At 40.3% G+C, this 26380-nt stretch overlaps 1 protein-coding gene and 1 pseudogene across 6 annotated transcripts in view; both read right to left on the bottom strand.

Moving 5' to 3' along the window:
* Positions 1–216: 216 nt before the first annotated feature.
* Positions 217–1960, bottom strand: LOC118085378 (uncharacterized; annotated as a pseudogene).
* Positions 1162–26380, bottom strand: part of HDAC4 (histone deacetylase 4) — a 120366-nt gene continuing 95147 nt past the window's right edge. For all 6 annotated transcript variants that reach the window (XM_035140321.2, XM_060282705.1, XM_060282703.1 and 3 more), the window contains 6 exons: positions 26091–26188; positions 16969–17087; positions 14280–14413; positions 8787–8871; positions 7034–7178; positions 1162–5272 (listed from right to left, as the gene is read on the bottom strand). In XM_035140321.2, coding sequence (XP_034996212.1) covers positions 5233–5272; positions 7034–7178; positions 8787–8871; positions 14280–14413; positions 16969–17087; positions 26091–26188 — 621 coding nt within the window. In that variant the 3' untranslated portion in view covers positions 1162–5232. The remainder of the gene's footprint in view (positions 5273–7033; positions 7179–8786; positions 8872–14279; positions 14414–16968; positions 17088–26090; positions 26189–26380) is intronic.

Raw genomic sequence — 26380 nt, forward strand, 5'->3', positions numbered from 1 at the left:
GGTGGTGGTGGTAGGTTTGTAGGTGTATTCAGTCATGTGAGCCCCAACTTGCTGTTTGAAACAGTGCAATCCAGAAAGATGTCTTCCCCTCACTAGACCAAAGCCCTGAGATACGCTTACTTCTTTAGAGAGACATATCTGCAGAAGCTTTTCTGCTCCAGAGCTCTGAAGGCAACATATGCCACATCTCCAAGTCATAGTCAAGAGACGGCAGCGCTATCGAGAACGAGTCAAAGAACGGAAGACAACAGATATGAAGCTCAGCAACTGCAACAGAGATGGTACTATAATTCACTTTATCTTTTTATTTACACCACAAGAATAACAAGTTGTCATAATGTGGTACAAAATACTGGACTTCTATTAAAGTTGAAAGTGAAGTTGGTATTGTCAGAGAAAGACACCATTGGCCAGTAAAAAACAAGTGAAACAAAACAACAAAAACAGGAATGAGAGAGAGAGATATAGAGCTAGGAAAAATAACCGAAAACCTTCAACCTCACCAAGGAAAGGAAAAAGGTGGTAAGAAAATTGAAGTACAAAGAATATGCTACCATCACTTAAAGGGTTCCTACAGTTAAGAGTGAAACTGTGTCTAAATTACAGAATAAACTGGTAGCTGCTACCAATGGTGACAACATACTGAGCATGTATAGGTATAAAGCAGAATATAATAAGAGTTACAACTTTTGGTACTACATATTTGTAATAAGCTCTTGGGTGAATAGATTTCCATCCCATATACATAGCATCTCCAATGTAGAGGACCAGAAGTGTTAGATTCTTTGTTTTTTTCCTTTTTTCTTTCTATCAATAAGATTTTTCATCAATATCAAATACACGGTGAAGCTCAACTATCACTATGAAGAAACTTCATTTCCTGCTGATACAAAGTTTGTTTGAAACCACAGTGTTTGCACATCACTGCTTCAAAGTGAAATCTAATGAGACATCTTTCAAAATAAAAACGTTAACACAGCTGTGCTGAAGAGTTAACTCTTAAAAGTTCTTGACATTTTTATCCGAGCATTAATATAAAAAGAAGTTGGCATCTGTTTGTGCCTGCCTTATCCTTTTCCTGCCTAAATGAAAAACAAAAAACTCCTCCCCCCTTAAAGAAAAAACGACACAGGCAGTTACTTGTGTGTTTTGTACAGTTTTCCCCTAGAACATTATTTCCACATAAATACAATAAACTCTATTATTGGTTTGTCACAAGTGCTAGATATTTTTTTCTCTTAAAATGACAAATGTTTAAGTAGTCTTTGTATTTTTTAAAATTTTACAATAAAAAGCACAGGTCCTTAATAAGTTCAGTAAGACAAACTCACCCCCCACTTCATGCTCCTCACTTTAATTTGCATGACAGAAAACACCCCAACAGTTTATCTGTTGCTAATGCCATTCGAGGGGATTTCTCTTTCCAAAGCTGCCACGTGGGGCGTGCAAAATCTGTATACAATATAAAGACATGCCAACCTTACAGACCATGCAACCTCAAGGTGTAGGAAACTTAAAAAAATATATTCATATATATATATTTATGTGTGTGTATATATATATATATATATTTATTTATATATATCAATGCCCATAAAATGTGGGCCCAAAAGTTTACAAAAGGAAGAATGGAATGAGTACATGACTAATAAAAAGGAATGTTTGTGTACTGAAAGTAAAATAAACCCCAAATATTAGTACTTTGTACTACAGCAACCTGGATCTTGCTTCTGGGTAATACAGCTTCAAGATGTTCCTTTGTTTCTAAATTGCTACAAGAGAAGAGTTGCAATAAGCCACCCAATACCTTGGAAGTTGAGTTAGCAAAAACCTCGAGTATCTTGCTGGTGGAACTCAGGTACCTCATATTCATAGTATACAAAAATGTGGGAAGCATAGGTATGTTGCCCAAATACGCTTGGATTCTTAGTTTATCCAAAGAGCTCACAAGCAGGTCCATGTTAAGTGGGGGAAACAAGGCTACAGTGGTACCTTCCGAATGGCCATGATGCTCATGTTTGCCATATGCTACTGGAGCAAGGTTAGGCAACGGAAATTTTAAACAGATCTCAGAATTTTGGGTTATGGAACAGACTGATGTATAACAAAGTTGTTTGTGACTTTAGAAAGGCAATGATGTAGCAACACTTGTTTGTAAGAAACAAAGTAAGAGTCCTAAAGTTAACAACATTGAAAGCAGTTACCAAATACTCCAGGCCAACATGTCAACACCATTGAGTTGTGTGTATCAGCAATTTCTTGCAATGAAAAAGTACCGTATTTACTCAAATGTAATGTGCACCTTTTTTGGCCAAATTGCATTGCAAAAATTAGGGCGTGTATTAGATTTGATGCTGCATTTAGTCGCCAGCAAATACTTTTTTGGTTCCAAGGTTTTGAAAATTGAGGTGGCGCATTAGACTCACGTAAATACAGTAAGTATTTTGAAAACATGTAAACTGGTGTTGAAAATAAAGTATATTTTTGACTGAAGTAATTGTGGATGCATCACTTTTATCAACAGTCATAAAGGGCTAAACTAACAAAATATGAAATCAGATGATTCCACAGCAAAAATCTTTAAAGATCACAGCAGCAAGGTAGTCATTCTATAAAATATACATTTTATCTTTACTGTCAAACTTTACTCTTAGAGTATGCTCTCGGCAGTTCTAATGCCAAAAAGTATTCATCAATTTGCATGTATTTGGGTTAGCAATAACTCAAATATTGTAGTGTGTCTTAAAAATTGCATATCAAGCATTAAATAAAAACCTCAAACTCTATCCGACACTCAGTCAGATTTATAATTAAATTTTCACAATTCTGATTTTAATGGAATGAAGAAAAACAAAACTTTTCAGAACCAGAAAATAAGTTACTACAAAGCGACCCTGTCAGTTATCATAACAAAAATATCAAAAAAGGAAAATACCACTGGTTATTCAGGTGAGGGGGCATGTAATATCCTACACTGCTTGAAAAAGAACACATGAATTCAGTGTCCTCCAGATATCTAATTTCACCACTAAAAGTTTAGTTACTTATTCTGAGGGTCAACTCCCCTCACCTCAAAAGGCAACTGGGGGGGATAGGAAATAGTGACCAAGATTAGCAGTCTCCCAGCCAAGAAGAAGATACTAATATTACGATTCACTGTGAAATAGTCTTTTAGAGGACTAACTCAACCAGAGTGGTTTAAGAAAAGTTCTGTGTGTATGTGCTAGCATTAACTGCGTGAGAGTTCGGCAGACCTTCAACATGGTCACTAAAGTTATTAATGCCTTTAATAATCCTTGTCACACTCTATACTGAGGATATAGGATACATCACTCTTTGTAATATTAATATATTTTTAAGGTTAAGAAAGCTCCTTATTTTTTTTTTAAATGTAGCATAGCAACTATGACTGCAGAACTGATAAAATATACAATCAGTTTCCTGATATAAAAAAGACCTTGGAATCCTTCCTTTTGTGAAAAGGGCTTTCTAAAAACAAAGCCTAACAATTTGCAACTGTCCCACATGACCATGAAAACTCTTGATGGTACGAAAGTCCAAACACAAATAAAACTCCAGTGTGCAGGGAAAAGTGACACAGGTCAAGAAAATGGTTACTGTTTAGAAACACAGCTGTCAAATGGAAAACAAAATGAAAATTCATGCAATAAGGCTGCTTTAAGGATTTTGTAAAAACCAATATAAAGTAAAGCAACAGCAAATACATATTTACTAGAAAACTCATTTTGTTAAAAGAAGATCAAAATTAAAAATCTTAAATTAAAATAGTGATGTTAGGGTAGTTGCCTAGCGGCTAAAATGTTGGCATTCTGAAAGCATTCCAAACTACAGTTTGAAAATGGTCAAGTTTCAAACAAGATCCCTTTTCTAAAAACCCTTACACTCCAATTCACAAATAAATCTTTTGCAAGGGAACTTCCAATGGCTACCATTGTAATCTGCATTTATTTATATATTTTGTATAAATGCATTATAAATATTTTATCAATAATTTGTAAGAGTCGCGTTTCTAAGCTTGGAATACATTTGGAATATACATTATACATATACATTTATATAATTATACCTAAAATATTAAGCAGTATATCATGCTAGTTGCTTTTAATAAAAAGCATTCCAATTTTTTAAAATTTGCAGTTGTATCTGACGCATGCTTTTACAACCAAATTGATAGTTAAAATGGTTATACATAATGTATAGGAGAAGATGTTGGGATTTTTTAATTAATCGTTGAATTTTAGAAACCCAACAGAATTTGCCACATTACTGGCAACTACCTTAATTTTTATTTTAAAGAGCAATAAAACAAAACAAAACAAAACCCAAACTTGTCAACTGTTTGGGAGGCGCTCTGGCCATTACTTGCTTTAAGTAATCATGCCAGCATAAATCCTAGAGCCTTCCTTGCTGATTGCAGTTCTCAGCCCTCCCTTCCAGAAGAATTACTGCAGAGTTCTTTTCTTTAAGGCATTGTTCATCAAAACGTCAGAAAAAACCAGCTGCCCAAAATCAATCCAATCTTTTTTTTAAAAGGCACAAACTCTTCAGATGGCTTGGGAGACGCTAAAGCTGATCCCCTTTCTGGGCTTCCTTCCTTGGTTTACGTTCTTCCTCGCCACAAATGTATAGTCTGTCTGCATGTATATTAGGTATAAAAAAGCTTAGTTCTCTTTTCACCCTTCATCTAAAGGGGAAAAAAAAGACTTCTCATATTGTTTGGGTTTTTCAGAGAGTGTCTGGATCACAGGTAGCCAAGAGCCACAAAAATAAAACATAAAACACAAAACTACAATATGGTCTGAGTGGTCTGAACGGAGGATAATCAAACTTTAATAAGCACCAGTTTAAAATGAAAGTTGTCATATCTGTGTTTAATCTTTGATTTCTTTATTTCTTTATTTTTTAAAAAGTTGGCAACTTTTGCCAAATACTTCACTGGCTTCTTGCCTCTCAAACTTCCATTTAGGAAAAGAGGAAGAATGCTCAGTGCATACACGTCTTTAATATTTCTGCTCTTCACCTGCACCGTTTCTTTTCCACAAGCATATTCTGTACAGATACAGAGAGATTTAGCTTTCTTTTACGCATGGCTGCCTTTCTGTAGTCTGGAAGAAAACCATGACAGGATGCAGGAGTAACAAGAGAAAGCTTCTTGGCAGAGCTTCAAGACAAGACGAACAAACAGGAGAACTCCAGCCTAAGAGATGCCTGCTACAGGGGAGGGTCCTCTTCCATGGGCTCCTCATCTGGCCTGGAAACAAATTCATTGAGAGGAGTCAAAAAGGAGGAATTGGGTGTAGCTGAGCAAATGGAGGTACAGAGCAAGTAAGTGTCACACAAGACTCCTTGCGACTTGATATCTTGTTTACAGATTGACGTTCTTCAGCTTAAAGACCTATGCAGGACTTTGGGAGGCCCAAACTTAACAGCATCTGATCATGAGAAACAAAACCTCTTACTGAAATTTTAGCACTGATAAAAAGGTAGTTTATGAATTTATAACCTTTAACAAGTTGACAAAAGTAGGGAATGAATGAAGAAATTCACACAGAACATTCATCGGGGAGTCACAGTTACATCTGTATCACTTTCAGATTGTTTACTCATTACTTTCACTAGAAGTCAAATTTAAATATTGTTGTGATGCACAATGATATAAAAGACTTGTGTTTTCACACTATAACGATAGACAATGATCTGAACACTTGTAATACTTCATACCTGTGTAACTGTTAAGCAGCCATAGACTCATACATCATGCATTTAATGTTACTGAGCATCAGGGCCTAGTTAGTAAAATCTGCCCTTTTAATAATAATAATAATAATAATAATAATAATAATAATAATAATAATAATAATAACTGGGAAAAGGACAAGGCCCCCTAGATTATGAGGCCCTGGGCTGCGGCCCACTCAGGCTGTATGTAAATTTGGCAGGCCATTATGGTTTCTTTAGGCCATCATGCTGGGTCTCTTTAGCTAGAGGGGGATGTTCATGAGTAGAGCACGAGTTCTTGACATGAAAATGTCCACTGCTTGCTCCTTCTCTGCCACTAATCATTCAACAACAAAGGGCAAAAAGGAGGCATTCTGGAGCAGATGGAAAGCTTTCCTGGCTTACCAATTTTCCTTCTCAACAGTCTTAATGAAAAGGACAATTTTAAAAAAACCAACCCGCAGTTAGCCAAAAAACCTAAGCAAAACGAAAAGGAAAATGTTGCCCTTAGTCTAGGACACCTTTGGATTGGGCAGATCCACCTTCCTTCAAACCCTCCCCATCCCCTTTGGATTACTCTGTTATATTCATAATAATCAGTTGGGAACTTCTGGAGATAAATCTGGCTTCCCAACTTTAATAAAGAACCAGGGTGGTGTTTAGTTTCCACCTCCATTCAACATTATTAAGCTACAAAGCACTCAGCCTTGAAAAATGCATGGTGGTTCTTCAATTTTTGAAGGCCGCAAAATAAAAGTACTTTAATATTAGAAAGGACTTCCCGGATAAATGCAATTTTCTAGACCCACTTGATGACAGACCTGAGAGCAGCTTTAGAATCTATAGAGGAAGATTTCATATTATGCTAAGCAACTGGTTCCACTGTTCAGTTATTCAAAACCGTTGTGTTCCTGACCCATGATGCATGTCGGGGAGCACACATAATCCTGCCCCATTTTCTGACCACTTCCAGGTTGTGGTGATGCGCACATGTGCAGTTGGACAGGCAATGATCAATTGATGCACTTCTAGTATTAAACATAATTCAATCCTGCTGCAGCTTGAAGCTAATACATCTTACCAGCATACAAGTCTTTTCAAAGTATTTTAAAATTGTGAGTGTCTTATCATTGCACTGAAATTTATTTTTCTCCTTGCTGAACACGACGCTTTTTTGTTTTTCTTCAAATCAGGACACTATGCTGAAGCCTAACGTGCTTCACCTGCAGATGCCTAATTTCCCACTTTTTACCCCTGTTTTAGATATAAGCAGATGGAAAGGGGTGAAGCTCACTTTTTGTCATGTGGTGGCTTGACTCCCACGGATAATGATGCCATAGCTGTTACAGTTTCTGCTTCTTCGTTCTCACACTTCTGTGCATCTATCAAAGAATAGCTGACTGTTGAGGAATAGCGCTGGAGTGAGTGCCAGTACTTGCCTAAAGGAAATAAAAAATGATATGCCATTAGGGAATCCATTACTGCCCATTGCTTTTAGTATAGGCTACAGAAGAATCCCAACTATTATCACTACTACTGACATAGCACTATCAATGTACATACCATTTTACAAAGAACAGGTTTAACAGGTCCTATCCGAAGAGGCTTACACAGGGAAACAACGGGATGTTGGGACTAGAGTAGGGTGGGGAACCTCTGGCCTGCAGGCCAAATTTGGCATGCCATGGGTCCTGATTTGGCCTGTGAAACATGGGTGTAGCCAAGGGGGGCAGGGAGGGTAGCTGCCCCCCTAAATCAATAAAAAGCAATACAAATCTGAGGTTATGCCCCCTCAACAAAAATTCTGGCTACACCCATGCTGTGAGACTGTTTTCCTCAGACTTCACCCACCTGTCCCACATTCAACCTGATATGTGACATCAAGGCGTTTGTGGGGCAGGTACAGACATGGCTGGATCAGCTGCACCACTGAGCTTCCCTTGCAGAAAGGAATGCCTGAAATCACCAGTTGGGAAGTGAGTTCAACTCTGTAGCATTGGCTGTGCAACCAGCTTCCCTTTGGAGAACTCAAGCCCACAGCTGGTCCCTGCAGAAAGCAGCTTTGTCAGCCCTGCGCTTGGTGTTTGGCTGAACAATGGAGGTGGCAAAGTCTCTTGTGCTGTGGTTCCCAGGCGCTCAACAAGCTGGCTGCCAGGTGCTTGGGAAGTGCTGCAAGAGGACTTTGACAGGTGGGCCAGACAACCCACCTGCCCACCATCTGACATCATGATGTCAGGTGATTGATTGTCCTGCCCACATGTTGAAAGTTGGTCAAAGACAAAAAATTCAATAGGCTTAAAAAAGAAAGTTTTAAAATATTTATTTATACAACTTATATCCCACTCCTAATCACAAGTGATCTTATTGCAGATCACAATTTACAATGCAAGACACATCCATCCATACAAAATACAATTAAAAGCTCACAATCTATCTTTCAAAAATTATAATCAACATAGCCGTGAGGCAGCATGCGCAAGATGCACTTTAGCCATGCACCCATATGCATTAGAAACATAAATGGGCAAGTAACCAGTTAGCCCATTCCAAAAGAAGTTATTTATGAGACAAATTCCAAATAATCTGCAATCTTCACCTCATTTTCCCACCATGTTTCCTTTTTCCAAGATCAGATACTGAACCCCTATCCATTTATTTGCCTCATTACAGTTTCATTCTCCAGCTACCTTTGCTATTCCCATTTTTTAGTATTGAAACTTTGGGGCTTTTCTATTACCATGTGCATTTTGATTCTTACTTGTGTATATTATGTTTTTAATTGATTTTGTTAGTTCTAATGGTTTACTCTTTGCCTTTGGGTGCTTGTAGAACAACCCTTCTGATTTTATATGAGGAAACATTTAATATAATTTCTTTCAGAATTATTTTACATCTCCATAGATTTTCTTAGTGTAAAGCAGTCTGCATGCAAGTTGAAGTTGTGGTTATTATTTGAGCTAACGGAACTACATAGCTTCACTTAAAACGGATGAAATCAGGAACTCCGTTTAACTGTGGAATAGCAATGACTGCTCCCAGGTACTCACTGTGTATTTCAATGACCTTCTCAATGGAATGGACTGCATTAGCATTTGCTCTCTGCTGTAATACCTTTTCAGGAATAGGATCAAGCTGAAATGATTAAAAACGTGCACTTTAGATTAATTTATTTTTTAAAAAAATAAGTATTATTTCAACAGCTGTTATAGACTTCTACATAACCAAGTTATGCTTACTGTCTGGCTGTTAACACTACTGACTATTCACCACTGCTCTGTAAAAGGATAAAACACAGCTCTTCCATCACTAGTTTCTTTCTGAAAGCAGGACACAACTTTCGAGAGTGGCAATGCCCTGCCCTTTGCTGCCTCACTATAATCTATTGCTGCTTCTTTCCCATTCCCTCAAAAAATGCAGTTGCCTCTAACCCTTAGAGAAAAGAGCTCTGAAAGAAAAGATTTTCTAATTATCTGTTGGTTTTTAAATGCAGTTCTGTGGCCACCTTCAGCAATCTAGTAGTGGTGGCTTCTCATTTATATTTGGCAATGTGAAGCAGCCTTTCACTTGGCACTTCCAATGTATTAATATTCTTTGACATTTTCCAATCGGGACCTTATTTTGACAGTCTTCTATCACAACAATGAATGAACCTGGCCATATTCGAAGACGGCATACTCTAGGGACAAATAACTTTCCCAAAGTGAAGGATTTAAGAACTTCAAGTATTGACACTCTGACTCTTCAGCACATTTTAAGGCTTCTAAAATTCAAATATTGACTCTTCTGAGCTAAATTCCTACCTTAAAGCAGAAACAAAAAACCCTTCACTTTCTAGATTCTGTATTGAGTCCTAGTTTACTACCTAGGGCCACACAAAACCAACGGTGAGAAAGGAGAGCGGCTCCATTAGGGCCCAGAGTGGCTCATAAGCCTGAAGGGGGAATGGGAATATTAGGATGGCACGAGATATATAGCATTTGTTGCCCTTGTCCTGGCAGCTCACCGGGAAGACTCTGCAATTGTGAAGTCTATTACATTAATTACAGCTCTAAAACAGCACTAGCATTTTGAATGGTAGCCTCAGCTGTGAGAATACCAAATGTGGATCAGGTGCTTCAAGGCCCAACAGGAAGCAAAGAGTTGCTGAAGTTTGTGTTGCCCTCACAATGGATGGCTTGCTCCTGTTGTGGTATAATGCGGTCCTTAGGGGAGATTTGTATTGTACAGGTACACACACTATCACTGAACTGCTGCTTGAGGTCACTGATCCTTCTATGTCTATTCCTACTGGCCTCCTTAGCAGACAACTGGCTTGTGGAATTCACTCAAAATAAGCAACACACACGTTATGCACATCCACAAAGGAGAACCATCAAAAGACATTTCTTGAAAACATGCTTCCTCAATAGAGGCATCAATAAATTTCTTGGGCTTGGTTAAAAAACACACCATTTGTTTGAGTTACAGGTAGGTAGCCGTGTTGGTCTGAGTCGAAGCAAAATAAAAAAATTCCTTCAGTAGCACCTTAAAGACCAACTAAGTTTTTATTTTTGTATGAGCTTTCGTGTGCATGCACACTTCTTCAGATACACTGGAAACGGAAGTGTCAGACCCTTATATATATACAGAGGGTGGTGGGGGTGGGTGGGAATGGGTGGTGGGCTGATGGGAGTGATAAACCTGTGTTTGCCAAGCTTAAAACCATGGAGCCACCTGGAATGAATAGAGACATCGGATTCTTATCTCATTATGCATGATCAAGCTTTCTTTAGCGCCTCAGCCCTTGCTCCCCCCCCCCCCCGGACTAATTGCAGTCATCAGCAGCCGTTAACAGCCATCCACAGGTTTACCACTCCCATCAGCCCATCACCCATTCCCACCCACCCCCACCACCCTCTGTATAAGGGTCTGACACTTCCGTTTCCAGTGTATCTGAAGAAGTGTGCATGCACACGAAAGCTCATACAAAAATAAAAACTTAGTTGGTCTTTAAGGTGCTACTGAAGGAATTTTTTTACCATTTGTTTGCTAACAAACTTCTACTGAAAACATTTGTTGTAGCTTGGCTATTAAGCATGTGAAGTCCTCATCTCAAAACCACACTTTAGCCATAAAATTAGGACACCATTCTCTCACCCTCAGGCCTATCCCAAATCTTTACAAAATGATTATAGAGGCGTCTGTTATAAGGATTACTGGTGTCAGAGCTTTCCAAACTTTTCATGTTGGTGACGCACTTTGTAGACATGCATCATTTCGTGACATAGTCACTCAGTTTTACTAGCAAACCAGAGGTTAAACGGACCCCTTTCCAACCCCAGGGAGCATTCATGCAATACACCTACACACTGCCGCTGACACACTAACGTGGCACAACACACAGATTGGAAAGCTCTGGTTTATCTGAAGACTGTACACATGGCATTCTCTATAAATGTTAGGTATTCTTATACTTTTTTACTAGTAAAACATCATGAGATCTCAAGGATAAACAAACACCTCAGGGTATTTGTGCAATGACTGAAAGGTTAATTGTCTTATTTTAAATGTTGTGAGGATCTTATGCCCTTTTAAAATGTGCTTTTTGGTGTGGGGGGTTATTGTTTTTTATATTTTGATTATGTATTTTGTGGTTTTATATTTTGATTTTGTTCTGTGAACTGCCCTGAGACCACTGGGTATAGGGCGATATATAAATACAATTAATAACAATAACAATAATAATATTCCTAAAGAATCTCTGCCAGTGAGTCGGGCCACCTAGTGTTAGATACAAAAGGCAAGTTTGCTCTTGATGCAACAATATCCTCTAGCACAGTGTGCTATTTTTCTCTGTAGGAGTGAATGGCAACCACCACCAAACTAGGAGTGAAGTGAATAATAAACCTGGTTTCTGCTTGTAGCAATTCCAGCCACTCACAATCAAGCTAGCTCATATCTGCTTCTCCAGCCTTGATTCTGTTTCTTGGTCACGCTAGAATGTGACAGGGCTGTGAGATTGGGAAATAACTTTCACAAATAGAGTAGATGAACATCTAGATGTGATGAAGGTATATGAGTTCAGAATATAGGTTTCAATGATCCAAAGAGTCACAGAAGAAAATAATAATCATTCCTGCTCTTTGCCTATGTTTGGATGATATTAAGGTGGTCTATTTATTTAACATATAAATAAAGCCATTTAAATATTTTAAAAAATATATGGTATTTTGTTTGTGGTAGATGAATTTCTCTTATATCCCTGAAAATAGCATATATCTTGAACAAATTTGTCCGTCATGACTATTCTCAGATTTAGAGAGGTGACTGAAAAGAGTATGTCTAGGAAAAAATGATCATTCAAATGTGAGAGTTGTACCATGCTCTATGAGGAATTGAAGCGCATACACACAATTTCTCAATTGCAACTTGGTCACAGCCAAACTGGGTCAGACATTCAGATCAAAGAGAAAATTCTTTTTTCAGTTCCATGTATTGAGCTTTGTTTAGTTTTTGGAGAACCCTCAATGAATGGGTTTTATAGTTGCTTAGAATTACATAAATGTACATATTTTCACCACTGGTGAAGACAATAATAGTAGTTGCATGGCGTCCTCATACCTCTGCTGCATATTTTCACAATAACATGAATTAGTGACATTCATTTCTTTCCCAAGTCAGATCCATGTGCTCCGAGTTTATCTCAAGTATGCAGAATTGTCTGCGGGCGAGATGTAGATTTGCACATAATTTTACCAGCATGTGGGCAGCTTCATAAGTAGTGCATTTTATATCTGTTACTTGTTTGTAATCTGAAGTGACTGTTACTTCCTTGACCATCAACATTTTATGGCTTAAACATGTTAAACTGAAAATGGAATTCTCATGAAGCTACAAAAAGCTAAGCATCCAGTACTAAGATAGACCGTGGTGCTTTCAGTGAAATCTTCTACAGGTGTATTAGATTACGTACTTGTTCTTTGTACCTGCTGCTGTGTGGTAGAAATGAGCCAGAAATGTGACTAGGGAAATAAAGCATACCTAATTACTCAGTTCTCCACTATGTAGTTCAAAAATCTTAGACATGTATGTAAAGCTCATTTGCTGTTTGCAACCTTTTGACAACATAAGTAACTAAAGCTGCAGTTACTTTGAGAATGAATATAAATAAAAGTATAATACATGAGAATTTCTGATACTTTAATTTTCTGTTTAAATTTTGACAATAAAAAAGGAAAATATTAGGACTAGAACATGCACCTGCATCTCAGCGGTTGGGACTTCAAGCACCAGGTTTCAGACATGCACATGTGTGTGTTTGTGTGTGTGTGTCCATCCCAGTGGTCAGGGATATATATGTTGAAATATAGCCCAGTTTTCGATTTTGGTTGAATTGCAACAGAAATTATAACTGATTATAGTCTCTAAAGGTAACAAAATGTGATCTCTTTATAATATTTGTTTATTTGGCTTTTCAGCTAAAGAGGACTAACAGCACCATTTGGTATCCTCTAGCACAGGCTTCCTCAACCTCAGCCCTCCAGATGTTTTTGGCCTACAACTCCCATGATCCCTAGCTAGCAGGACCAGTGGTCAGGGATGATGGGAATTGTAGTCTCAAAACATCTGGAGGGCCGAGGCTGAGGAAGCCTGCTCACGCAGTTGTTGAGGCCCACTACTGATAATGTCTGCCATTATCCACAAACATTATGGAAAAGCATTGAAAGTACCTAATTATTTGAGGTTCTGCCCTCCCAGCAGAAGCCTGCCCCACCCCCCTCGCAGAAGCTATGCTACCTGAACTTTGATTTGCTTTTTAAAAAGCTGAATACCTTTCGTGGCTCCCCTTAAAAAAAAGCTCAGCCGCCCCACCCCAACAAAAATCCTGGCTATGCCAATGCAGCAGGAAATAATAGTAAGGGGACCAGTAAAAGAACAGGATCCAAACGTATTTCTTGACTGCAGAAATCAACTAGCTTTTCCAGACTTCTCATTATCAAGACTTTAATAGGACAAGTGGAGTGTGAGTGACTTGAGGATTTTAGCATGATTTATTATTGTTCTTATACAGAAAATATTTCCCAAAACATAACAATAGAAAACTGATAGGTTTCAAATTGAGATTATAATATAATCACTGATGCTACTACTGATACCGGTAGTATCAATAAGTAAGTTGGAGTTCTTGAATCACACAGAAACGATAAGAGGACAAGAACTCAGGCCACTATAACAATAAAGTCCATTTTGTGATACAAATGATGCAATGATCTCAAAAAGTCTCTTCTATATGTTGATTTATTTATCAGGTGAAGCGTGTATATCAGGTATATCAGATCAGGACAGGGCCCTGTTTCGAATATTCTTTCTTCATCAGCAACGTCTTGGTGTCAGCGTGGAACTACATTTACACGCTGAGACCAAGACGTTGCTGATGAAAAAAGAATATTCGAAACAGGGCCCTGTCCTGATCTGATATCTGAGTACTACTGATAGTGTATCACAGTATGTGTGTAAAAATAAATAATAAATAATGACTTTGCTTTGTTTTGTTTTTATACCTCAATTCCTAGCAAAGCAGAAACGCATGCTTCAGACGCATCACAAATGGCTGTCAGGTCATGGCCTCCTTCAAGAGCTAAAATGATTCGTCCGCCAGCAAGACCCATCAGCTGTTTTGTCAGGTACCCAAAGCCTGCGATGCGAGAAATGCAAGAAAAGGGCAACAGTTAGCAGATTTGATTTATTCTATAAAGTTGGAAACATTACAAAAATGAATAAAATTACTTAGAAATGTATTTGGTAGAACCAAACTTATTTAATCATACAGTGGAACCTCGGTTTACAAACACCTTGGTTAACGAATTTTTGATTTACGAACGACTGTAACCCAGAAGTAAGTAACCAGAGGTGTCTGGGCCGCAGCTGCAGAGATGCTCCCATGGCTCCGTGAAGGCCCGGAGCGAAGGCCCGGCCTCCATGAAGGCATCAGAGCGTCCACGACTCTGCAGAGGCATCAGAGCGCTTCCGTGGCTGCGGCCCAGTCGCGGACACTCCGATGCTTTCCGGGAGGCCGGCCTTCGCCCCGGGCCTTTGCAGAGGCATCGGAGCGTCTGCGACTGGGCCGCAGCCACGGAAGCGCTCCGATGTGGAAGAGGACCCTGAGCCCCCATCCAAACAATGACTATCATCAGCCCAGGTAAGAAAAAAAAAATCACATTTTCATTTTGTACTGTTTTATTGATTTCATTTTATGGATCAATGGTCTCATTAGACAGTAAAATTCATGTTAAATTGCTGTCTTAGGGGGTGTTTTCCATTGTCTGGAACGGATTGATCCACTTTCAATTACTTTCAATGGGAAAGTTCGCTTCAGGTTAAGTACGCTTCAGTTTAAGTACAGACTTCCGGAACCAATTGTGGTTGTAAACCGAGGTACCGCTGTATTGTATTGCATTCAACTAAGTCGTCATGTGTGCACAAGGACTTATGCAATGGAACACCCCCCATGCTCTTCCCACCCCACCCCAAAATTGTTCCAGAAGGTTGGGGGAACTGCCAAAACAGATGGGGGGGGAGGGAAACCTCCACTGCATAAGCAGAAGTCCTTGCGCAAATGGGGCAACTTTATTGGTTTGCTGCATTTGCAAGAACCAAAGAGACCTCTCCAGGGTGCAAGCTTGGGCAGTGTGTACGACAAGACCTCCCGTCTCAGTCTCAATGATGTGGTGCAAAGCAAGGCAAAGCAAAATATTTGAGTTGCCAGAAGGAGACATACAAGATGCCACCCAAACATTCTAGGGACTCCACTCCAGAACTGTGTAGGGTTCACTCCTTAACCTTTTCTTCTCCTGAAGATATCCCACAAGGCCGCAGGTACAGATTTTTCTTCAGGGTTTACTCCAGAAGTCTTCCTCACAAGACAGGTCCCTAATTCTCCCTGGGTTTAAGACTGGCTACCCTTCACCTGGTTCAGTCAACCAGTCAAAGCTGGGGTGTGGCCACTGTCACAAGCTGACGGCTTCTAGGAGCCACAGATGAGAGCTGAGTGTAGGGTGCGGACCAAAGGGTGGGGAACACCCAGAAGGAGTGTTCCCCACCCTTTGTTGACTGCAACCCATTATTTGTTAATGTGTTTTGTGATTCAACCAAAACCTTTTACACCTCCAAAGAACTTATGGTTTGCACACTCAGCCCTTATGGTTTGCACATTCACCACAAGCAGGGCTTTCTTCCCCCCCACTGGAACCCACCGGAAATGCGTCTGGCATCTCTCAGCTGGGCCCCAGAAGTGGGGGGAGAGACCTGACCAGCCTCAGCAAAACCCCGCTGCACTTCTGGCTCCTGAAGGGGATATCCTCTACGAGCTCCAGAGAGGCGCAGGCGAGATGGAGGTGCAGGAGGGCTTTGCTGAGGCTCTTCTGCAAACTGACACACAGAAAAGCCACACCTCAGCTCAAGAAGCCCCCATGCTGCTCTGGCTCATAGGCAGGCAAACCATTTCTTTCTCCTGGGAGGAAGAGGAAGTCCGTCCGTCCCCATGTGCAGGTGGCTGAGGCAGCCCCACAAGTGAAGCCTGACAGAGATTGCCTCTGGCTTGTGAGGAGACACCCCCCCCCCAAAAAAAAGATATCCTCTTTGGGCTCTGGGGTGGGTCTCCTGAGGGAGGTACATTCTGGCACCTTTGGGTCTATAACAGGCATAGGCAAACTCCGGCCCTCCAGATGTTTGGGACTACAATTCCCATCATCCCTAGCTAACAGGACCAGTGGTCAGGGATGATGGGAATTGTAGTCCCAAACATCTGGAAGACCGGAGTTTGCCTATGCCTGGTCTAGAAAAAAAGCACCGACTCCGTATCTATCTACCTTTTTAGATAGTAGGTCTTTGGGTTTAATGCTGTTTTTTACTGCATTTTGTTGCTGATTTCATTTTACTGTTTTTAATTATGCTATTTCTAGGTCTTTATTTTATATTGCATTTGTAAGCTACTGTCAGCAGGTGGGATAATAACATTTAGATAAATAGAAGAAGGCATCTGAATTCTATGTATAACAGGGAAGTGTGCTTTTGCATTGTTTGTGATTGGATTGAATTATATTATATTATATTACTATAAAAAAAACCTCCCCAAACAAGAGTAGGAAGAGTCTAGGTATAGTGAGTTATTAAATAGACAAGTCAAATAGATAACAGGGTAAATTTGCAATGAAAATGAGATCACTGAAATCTAAGCCTGTGGGGACTTACATTTTGCTGACAGATTATATCCTCCAAGTGGTGCAGGATGACCTTCTACTGCATCAAAACCAGATGATACCAGCACAACATCTGGAGCAAACTCATTAGCAATAGGCATTACTACTGTTCTGTAACAAAAAAGGAACAATAGAAAGCACATTACTATGCCTTGTTCTTGAATGGATTCTGATCTATTTGGACAGCTACAATGAGATAGAATCTTGTTCAATGGTGCTTTTTAGCACAAATTTTAGAACAAAACATGGAAGAAAGGACTACCGGTAGAAAGGGAACCAGACAGTGTATAAGGGCATTTCTTGAGTTGTTTGGGCCACAGTGTAAAAGGTAGCTTGTTCTTCAGCAAGTGAGCAGTTGCATAGAAAATAATACTATAGAAAACTATAGTTCCATCACATTTCTTTAGGTTGCAGCTAATGATGGTGCAATGGTGCTGTTGCGGCTACTCTTGAGTAAAGACGCCCAGGTCCGCTCTGTCCTTAAGTATTTACAGTGCAGAGATAGCAGAAAACATGACCTCTCTGTCACTCGCAGAATCCAGGAGTGGACGTTTCCTGTTACATGCCCAGAATAAGAGTTTGGGCACCCCTTCTCCCGAAAGGATAGGTGTATGGCTATTAACCAGGATAGCTAAAAGGAATATTTACTGTTCTGGAGACAGTAAACATTTGAACAATAGTTTCCAGAAAGCGAACCACACAGGAGACATGTTGCCTTCAAGCATTGCTTGTAGACTTTCTATAATATCTCAATGCCCATTATCAGAAGCAGGAAGTTAGTCAAGATGTGGAACAGGTCTGATAGGAGTATTCTTAACTGCCATAGAAAGGTAATTGGGAATTCATACACACACATTTATACTGTGATCTTTTGCACTTGGAAGCGATCTAAGTTCCAGCGACTTCAGCATGAATATTTTCTATGTATTTTGGGATTTGACTGAACTATTTAGTAGACATAAAATACAAAGCTGATTTTTTAACTGTGATGTCACTAAATGAAGATGGTGGACAGGTTTGAAATCTCTTTCCTACCATGTACAATTTAGTTAAAACAGCACTAGAAAGTGGAGAGCAAATGGTAAAAAGGGTAAGCTTCAATTGGGGTATGCAGCCAGGATTCCTCACATCATGAGAAAGGAACCTTAAACTTCATGTTGGAGCACAGAACAACTAAGCCAGGGATCAGCAACCTCTTTCAGCTGTGGGTCAGTCCACCGTCCCTCAGACCATGTGGTGGGCCGGACTATTTTTTTTGGGGGGTGAACGAATTCCTATTCCCCACAAATAACCCAGGGATGCATTTTAAATAAAAGCACACATTCTACTCATGTAAAAACACCAGGCAGGCTCTGCAAATAACCCAGAGATGCATCTGTCTGTGGGCCGGATTGAAAAGGTGATTGGGCCACATTTGGCCCAAGGGCCTTAGAGGTTGCCTACCCCTGAACTAAGCTATGTCTTGACTCCCTGAAGATGACAACAATTCCATGGTACATAAAGCAACACAATCTGTGAAGGAGGGGGTGGCTGACTTGGGAGCCTGTGGTGGAGACAACAAATCAATGGAAATAACTTAAGACATTTCCCCAATACAAAATGACCCTGTGGCTTTTGATACCACTGACCATGATAGACCATTTCTGTAGGATGGGTATTGGGGGTTCCGAGAATGCCTCACGGTCCTTGTGCTATGGTGTGCTTCTAGGCACAATCCTGTTGCCAATGAATGCCACTTGGATGGTGATTAGGAGTTTTGAGGCAAAGTATCATTAGTATGCTAGAACATTTTCTGGATAGAGTTGTGGAATGGATGAGGGCTAATAAACTGAGCTTGAACCCTAGGAAGACAGAAGCAGCATGGATGAGGGGTTCCTGCGTCGAGAACAGTCATTTGCCTATTCCTGATGGGACTACTCTCCCTCTGAAATAACAGGTTCATTGTTGGGAGTGCTCCTGAATCCATCTCAGGAGTGCCTAGGACCAGCTACAGCTGGTGCACTAACTACAGCTGTTCTTGAACAAGGATATTTTGCCTAGGGTGGAGGGTTACTATCATCATCACTGACTTAGTAATAGCCTTCTAAACAACTATCTCAAGGTGACGTACACTAAAGAAAATTAAAACACAAAAACAGCAAATGTATTTAATACAAAACTAAAACCATACAAAGTAGATTATTGTGGTGAAGACCCATTTATCCAGGCTGTCAGAACAAAAATGTCAATAGAAAAACCCCCAGAAAATGCCGATATTAGGCACTTGCCCTATTTTGAGAGGAATGCTAGCATCCCTGTAGTGTTCAGTTTTATGATGACTTTTATGGTGCTTAACTTTTATAGGATTTATTATTATAGTGTTGGGCCAGCACCTCCTAGAAACAAGAGGCTGGATTATTACCTTAAAATACTGGCTGAAAATTCACTTTAATACAGAGCCAGAAAGTTTACTAACCTTTTTATTAAAAGACAAACACAATTTTACCTGGCTTTCTGACATCATTCTTAAATTTAGGCAAATAGGCTTTACAGTGGATTTGCTCTTGCCACTTGAGGAATCACACATTTTTGCACTTATTAAGCAGAGGCTGTTAGATAATGAATTTCAAAAAACTCTACCCTTCCCAGCCCTCCATATGCTCTCCCGCCTATTTGGGGTTGCAACCCCATCATGGAATGATGCCTACTTATTTTTACAATCTAGTGACCCCATTACACTGCAGAGTATTTATGCAGTGAATGCCTTTCCGTCCTCCGTGTTATCTGGAAGGCTCAGGGGCATCTCTTACCAGAACAGACTCTGCACCTGTGGCCAGAATGTACCTGACTCTTTGGACCACATAATTTTGGATTGCCCTCTACTTCAGATTATTTCATCTTCTGCAGCATGTGAGGGAATCTAGTCTGTGCTTGGAAATGCTCACACCAAATCAAGAAAGGAACTGGCATGTGAAAGGGTGGAGAAACCTGTTTTGTTCTAGGCAGACCTTCAATTTTCAGACATCTATGATAGATATGATGGCAAATATAAAGAAGCAGAAGAAGCAGAAACTGTTAGCGATAGTTCAGAAAATGAGGCTGATTAAATTTCATGTAGTATTAACTGATTCTTAGCTCTTTTATGAAAATGAGTACTTCATAATTGCTTGACACTGTAGACTCTACAGTGTAGAAGAATGGAGAAATGATTTTCTTTGTTTTACTATAATGTTGATGGTTTCTTAAGTTTTATTGTTTTTGACTCTTCCTCAAAAACTGGCAAATGTGAATAGATGCTGGGTTCCTTACATTTCAGCAGCTAATAGCTTTATCTCTAACATTTCTTTTAATTTAAAAAAGTAAATTCAATTTTTAATTATTCTTTGAATACGCTGTACTTTTTATATAACAAACATGATGATTTTATGGCAAACCAAGTTATATATAATACATTTCATGCTCACAATGTAACAAACAGAATTTTATTCTGTAAAGGGCACTAAAAACGGGGGTGGGAAGCACTGCATATTTTTCAATTTCCCCACACGATTTCAGTTTCCCTTTAAAAAAACCTGTCCCGTTTCTTTCCATGGCTTCAGAATTTCCAGAAATTTTAATAATTTGATTTGTGCTGTTTTGGCTTGCACCCAAATTCATATTAAAAGCTGGGACAGGAATATTCAAAAATAGTCAAGAAAAGGAAATTAACTTGATGGACTAGCTGCAACACTGTGTTGTTGAATACATGATTCTGGATTACACTCCAGTGGGTGAAGAAAACAATTCACCTGTCTCAGGTGCCTGTAAAAAGGAGACAATCTTGGTGCCCAGAGACAATGGATAAAGTAGTAGAGTGTGAAATTCTCACTCTGATACCAAATAACCCATTAATATTTCAGCCAAAGGCCTCTAGTTTCATAACAGTGTCTGGTTTCATTAGAATATATAGTAATTCCACTGACATTCTGCAGCTAGAGAGAATATTTTCTTTCTTACATTTTTCACAGACGGCAGTTACCTTTTCATGAACAAAGTATACTAGGAGTTAAAGAAAAGGCATGTGTATCTTTGCCTAGCTCAAAAGGATTTCCACTGATTTATCTGAAGACTTCAAAGCATCTGAATTTTGCATTTGGACTGGTTTGAATTAGAGCTCAGTTCTGCATTCTGAGTTTCTGAGTTCATAGTGAAACTGCCTGTTGCTTCTGGATTTCATTAGGGCTAATTTTCTTATCTTTTCTTCAACTTTTGGTTTGATCCCTTGGAAATGCAACGTGGCATTCAATGGGCCAGAGTAACAAGGTGCTGCCTTTAAGGCATGCATTGCCTCATAAGATTGAAGGGGGGGGGGAGAATACAGCCCATTCCCTTCACTTTTCTGCCTCTCTGGGGACTATGAATTGTAAACTTCAAAGAACTTTTTACATTAAAATGAATAAAAGTGAATCAGGAAAAGGTTTTTCAAAGCAGCTGGTTATGAACCTCAAAGGCCACTTGACAATCTATTATCATGGGGCAGGGGGACTTGGCACAAGATTAAACAGGTTTCCAACTTAACTTCCAGGCTGAAGGTGTGTGCACATACGGTAGGCATGCACTGTTGGAATTGTTTTCTATGAATGTGATGTGCAGACATTTTTCTAGCAGGCGCAGGTTTGTGCCCCACAGGGAGTGGGGGATGACAGCTTGGCTGACATTCCAGGCTGGGCAGTGGGTGCCAAGACTGTGTGGCCTTCTTCAAGGCTGGCTTCATGCAGTGCTGCAAGAGTCAAGGCTAGCCAACACAGATAAGAAGGCAACCGTTCACTCTGGTTTGCCTATGGCCCATTTAAGAGGACTGAAGCTGGTGCCTCTTTTCAGGGAATAAAGGTAAAGGGACCCCTGACCATTAGCTCCAGTCGTGACCGACTCTGAGGTTGCGCACTCATCTCGCATTATTGGCCGAGGGAGCCGGCGTATAACTTCCAGGTCATGTAGCCAGCATGACAAAGCCGCTTCTGGTTTACCTTCCCGCTGTAGTGGTACCTATTTATCTACTTGCACTTTGACGTGCTTTCGAACTGCTAGGTTGGCAGGAGCTGGGACCAAGAAACGGGAGCTCACCCCGTCACAGGGATTCAAACCGCCGACCTTCTGATCAGCAAGCCCTAGGCTCAGTGGTTTAACCCACAGCGCCACCTGGGTCCCTTTCAGGGAATATTTGCATTCAAATACCGTACTTAGAATTGCAGTAGAATTGGAAATGTGAGAGGCCCTGGCAACAGTAAAGAGCAGCAGGAAGGACAAAATGTGTATTGTTATCATCACTTAGCAGTGGGGAGCACTCTAGCATACAAATGATCTTTACCTCCCCCCCCCCATTTTACATACTGTACCTGTCATCTCTCACCTCCTTCACCCCCATCCACCCCCATTCCAGTACCACTGTCATCTGAGGCATCAACACTTGCCTTAACCCAGCTGCTCTTACAGCTGGGGAGAGAGAGAGATGCAGTGGCAAGTTCTCTCTGCCACAAAGCAGAAGCAGAAGCATCAAGCACAGGAGAAAAAAAAAAGAATTTTAAAACATCTATGTAAATCCGCACTTCAAAAAAAGCTCCATCCAGGTGGTTCAGGGAGCAGCAGTGAGTGGGCGCACTCCCTATTCACCACCTGAAGTGGAAGCTGTAGCAAAGTGAGGAGGAGAAGCTGGGAACTGGATGGGAATGCAATGTTTCCATACTTATGCTTTAGAGAGCAATGCTGACACCTAGTTATCTGTATTCAATATGGTACAAGATCCAAATATTTTGAAACCATTGGATATATCTAGCTGAGATACAAGTAGCTAGTTGCGTCCAGCAAGTGCCCTGGTTTTTTCAACTGAAGTGGATGGCCAATCACAGGGCAACAGTGTCTGCCCTTCAACAGCGACACCTCTATCCAAGATGGTACTCAAGTTCTTCACCTTCGCCAATACAGTAGTAAAATCCACAGGAGGGCTTTTACGAACAACTCATTCCTTACACCAGGGTAAGGTGACGCTCTAGAGGTATTCAAAGAGACCAGGAAAGGAGGATATTGCCCAAAGGATACTGGTAATGCATTGGGTTCTTTTGTGACAAGGACCAGTGGCAGTATCATTCAATACACGAGCATCACAGACTTCTGTACTGAACATTTTTGAGAAGACAGTGGTCACCCGTTGTGGACCATAAAATCTGGTCTCAGGAACAGAATGGAACTATTAGTGCAATTGATCAAGCTCTTAAAGAAAGGCCTCAGCTCAGAGGCAGTGCAACTGCTTTGCAAGTACAAGGTCCCAGGCTCAACCCACATCATCTTCAGGTAGGGCTGGGACAGAACTCAGAACTCAAAGCTGCTGCTTTGAAACAATAGATGAACCAATGGCCTATGTACTGCTTGTATTCTGTGGTGCTTTGCAGTAAGCAGGAACTAAGTACCCCACAGTAATGATTTGTGGGGGGTCACCATAAAAGAAAGGGAACAGATAGTTACTCAAAATAACTGTAAAGCTTTTCATATCAGTTTTAGAAAAATACAGTGGTACCTCGGATGTCGAACGGAATCCGTTCCAGAAGTCCATTCGACTTCCAAAACCAAGGTGCAGCTTCCAATTGGCTGCAGGAAGCTCCTGCAGCCAATTGGAAGCCACAGAAGTCGCGTCAGACATTCGGGTTCCAAAGAACATTCACAAACCGGAACACTCACTTCCGGGTTTGCAGCATTCGGGAGCCAGAACATTCAACTCACAAGGCGTTTGGGATCCAAGGTACGACTGTAAAACAAAACCTGGAAACAATAAAAGTTGGCAAGTCTACCTACCAGTAAATACCACAATGGTTATCAAAATGTTTTTACTACTTGTAAAAGCTTGCATCTCATGCAAACTGCAAAACGACAACTACAGGCATCAGTAAAATAAAAAGTGCTTAATTAGAAGACAACAGAGCATGATCTAGAAATGTGCAGGACACGCCCCATTTCACTTTGTTTTCCAAATAAGTGCCCCATCAAATGGAAAGAGGCTTAAAGCTGGTTAGAAAGCCAAGCAAGAACTGGGAAGATGCAAGTTCATATCTCTGTTCAGCTATGAAGCTCACTAGATTCCTTTGCGTAAATCATGGTGGAGGCTGAGAGAGAGTGAAGAGTTGAAGATAAAACTGAGTGGAAGGGAAACTATTAGGTATGCTGTCTGGAGATCCTTGGAGAAAATGCAGAATAAAAATGCAATCTTTTAATAACGTGTCCCTGTGTACAGAGAGGGATATTGCTAGCTTGAAATATTTTTTTCAAGTGACAATAATCTAAACCAAACTCACTGTGTAAGTGATCCGTAACAGTTTGCTGTGAAGACATGTACTCGACCCCTGGTCTTTACAACTGTTTGTTGCCGAAGGGAAAGTAATGGCAGTACCTTGATTTAGTGTTGCACACTTCTTCATTTAACATATGTGGCTTGAGATGAGCATGACAGCCACAGCCATCTGACAGGGAAGCATAGATCTGCAATGCTCGTATGATGCTATAAATCAGAGGTAGGGAATGTATTCACTCCTCTGGTATTATCTATACCTATACGTCATGGAAAGTACTTTCCTAAAACTCTCCCCGTATGACGCAATAGGCTCACTATGTAGCACAATGACAACACAGTACACCGGAGGATGAGCTTAACTACAATCTTTGCCCATTTAGCATGATGTGCTCACATCCAGGTACACTGGAGTAGCAGTTAAACACTGCACAGAGCACAGCTGTACAGCAAAATTACACATATCTCAAGTGAACCTATACATTATAACTCTCCATTTTAAAAACAAAAGACACCTGGATAGTGCAAGCTACTTAGCTCATGGATACGTGAAAGCTCTTACTTTAGAGGCTTTAGTTAAAACTTCAATAAAAGAATTATGTATTCCAGACTGTGTGGTGTATTATTATTTCCTTTGATGAGATTTGAAAGCATATACATAGAATTGGGAAAGATGTTGGGAAAGATGGAGGGCACAAGGAGAAGAGGGCGACAGAGGATGAGATGGTTGGACAGTGTTCTCGAAGCTGCGAACATGAGTCTGACCAAACTGCGGGAGGCAGTGGAAGACAGGAGTGCCTGGCGTGCTCTGGTCCATGGGGTCACGAAGAGTCGGACACGACTAAACGACTAAACAACAACAACAACGTAGAATTATGATACCGAGAACTGTGATTCCATCAATATCTTCTTCCAATCTGGTTATAAACTCTTTAATCAAACAATGCTCTACTTACTTGAATTCACTGAAACAGCAGAATGAGACCAAAGTGGCCCATCAGGGGCGATGGAAATAAGTAACAAGTAAACAATACATATGCATTGTGGAACCAAACTTAGATAGGTACTAACAAATTACTAAAATATGGATGAAAATGCATTTAGTTCTGTGCTGGCAGGAGACATTCTTTCTATTCTGCTTCCCTACCTTCTCGGTTACTACTCTTGGTTGTGTTTAATTAAGTCCTTCTCAGAGTAGACCCACTGGAATGAATGAACCTAAATTAATCATGCCTATTAACTTCAACAGGTCTCATCTGAGGAGGACTAGCATGGAATACCACCCTCTGTCTCCTGTTCTTCTTGTAAATCCAGATCAACTGAAATCAATTTTTATTATTAGCACTATTAAAGCAAACAACATGCAGGAACTAGCCTGGAATGGCCAATAACCTGAGGTTGTTTCATAAACCATGGCTTATGAAGTATTGAATGATCATCTGAACTGGGTCACAACAACTTTGGGAAATTGTGTCATAAAATGGGAATTGGTACAAAATGTATGCACAAAGGCAATTTCGTTGTGCTTCATGTTTGAGAGAGAATCCTATTCGCTATTATAACATGGATGCATGCATGAGGGTTATCAATGTTGTGCTGGTGAACAGGGTCCATGTGCCAATCTTTCCATATTGCATCACCACCATGCCACTTGCAGTCAGCTTTAATTCCTTGGTCTCAGAACAGCAAGGTACTCAACACACATACACACAGAGGTGTGTGTGTGTGTGTGTGTGTGTGTGTACACACAAACACACACAATAACAACTCAAAGGGCACATTTAGGGAGAAATATAGGCAGGAAAAGCAGAGAGGATTACCTGAAAGCAGTCAAGTATTCTGTGTCTCCCATGGGTGGGTCAAGACCACCAGTAAATGCCATGTTAACATTGAAACCGACACCTGGTCCTATGCCAACCTAAGAAAGGGGTGGAGAGGAAAAGAAAGCAGCAGGTTACACCTCTGGAAAATATTGTCATGCATGGGGGGTTGCCCACATCACCTCAGCAATATCTCCAGTAATTTTATGTTGCTCCTACAATTCAAAGTGTGATAACACAACCGTTGTTGTTGAGAAGGTATTCTATTTTGCTTAAAAATTCACTGCTTC

Source organism: Zootoca vivipara, chromosome 1 (assembly GCF_963506605.1).
Source record: "Zootoca vivipara chromosome 1, rZooViv1.1, whole genome shotgun sequence".
NCBI classification, from domain to species: domain Eukaryota; kingdom Metazoa; phylum Chordata; class Lepidosauria; order Squamata; family Lacertidae; genus Zootoca; species Zootoca vivipara.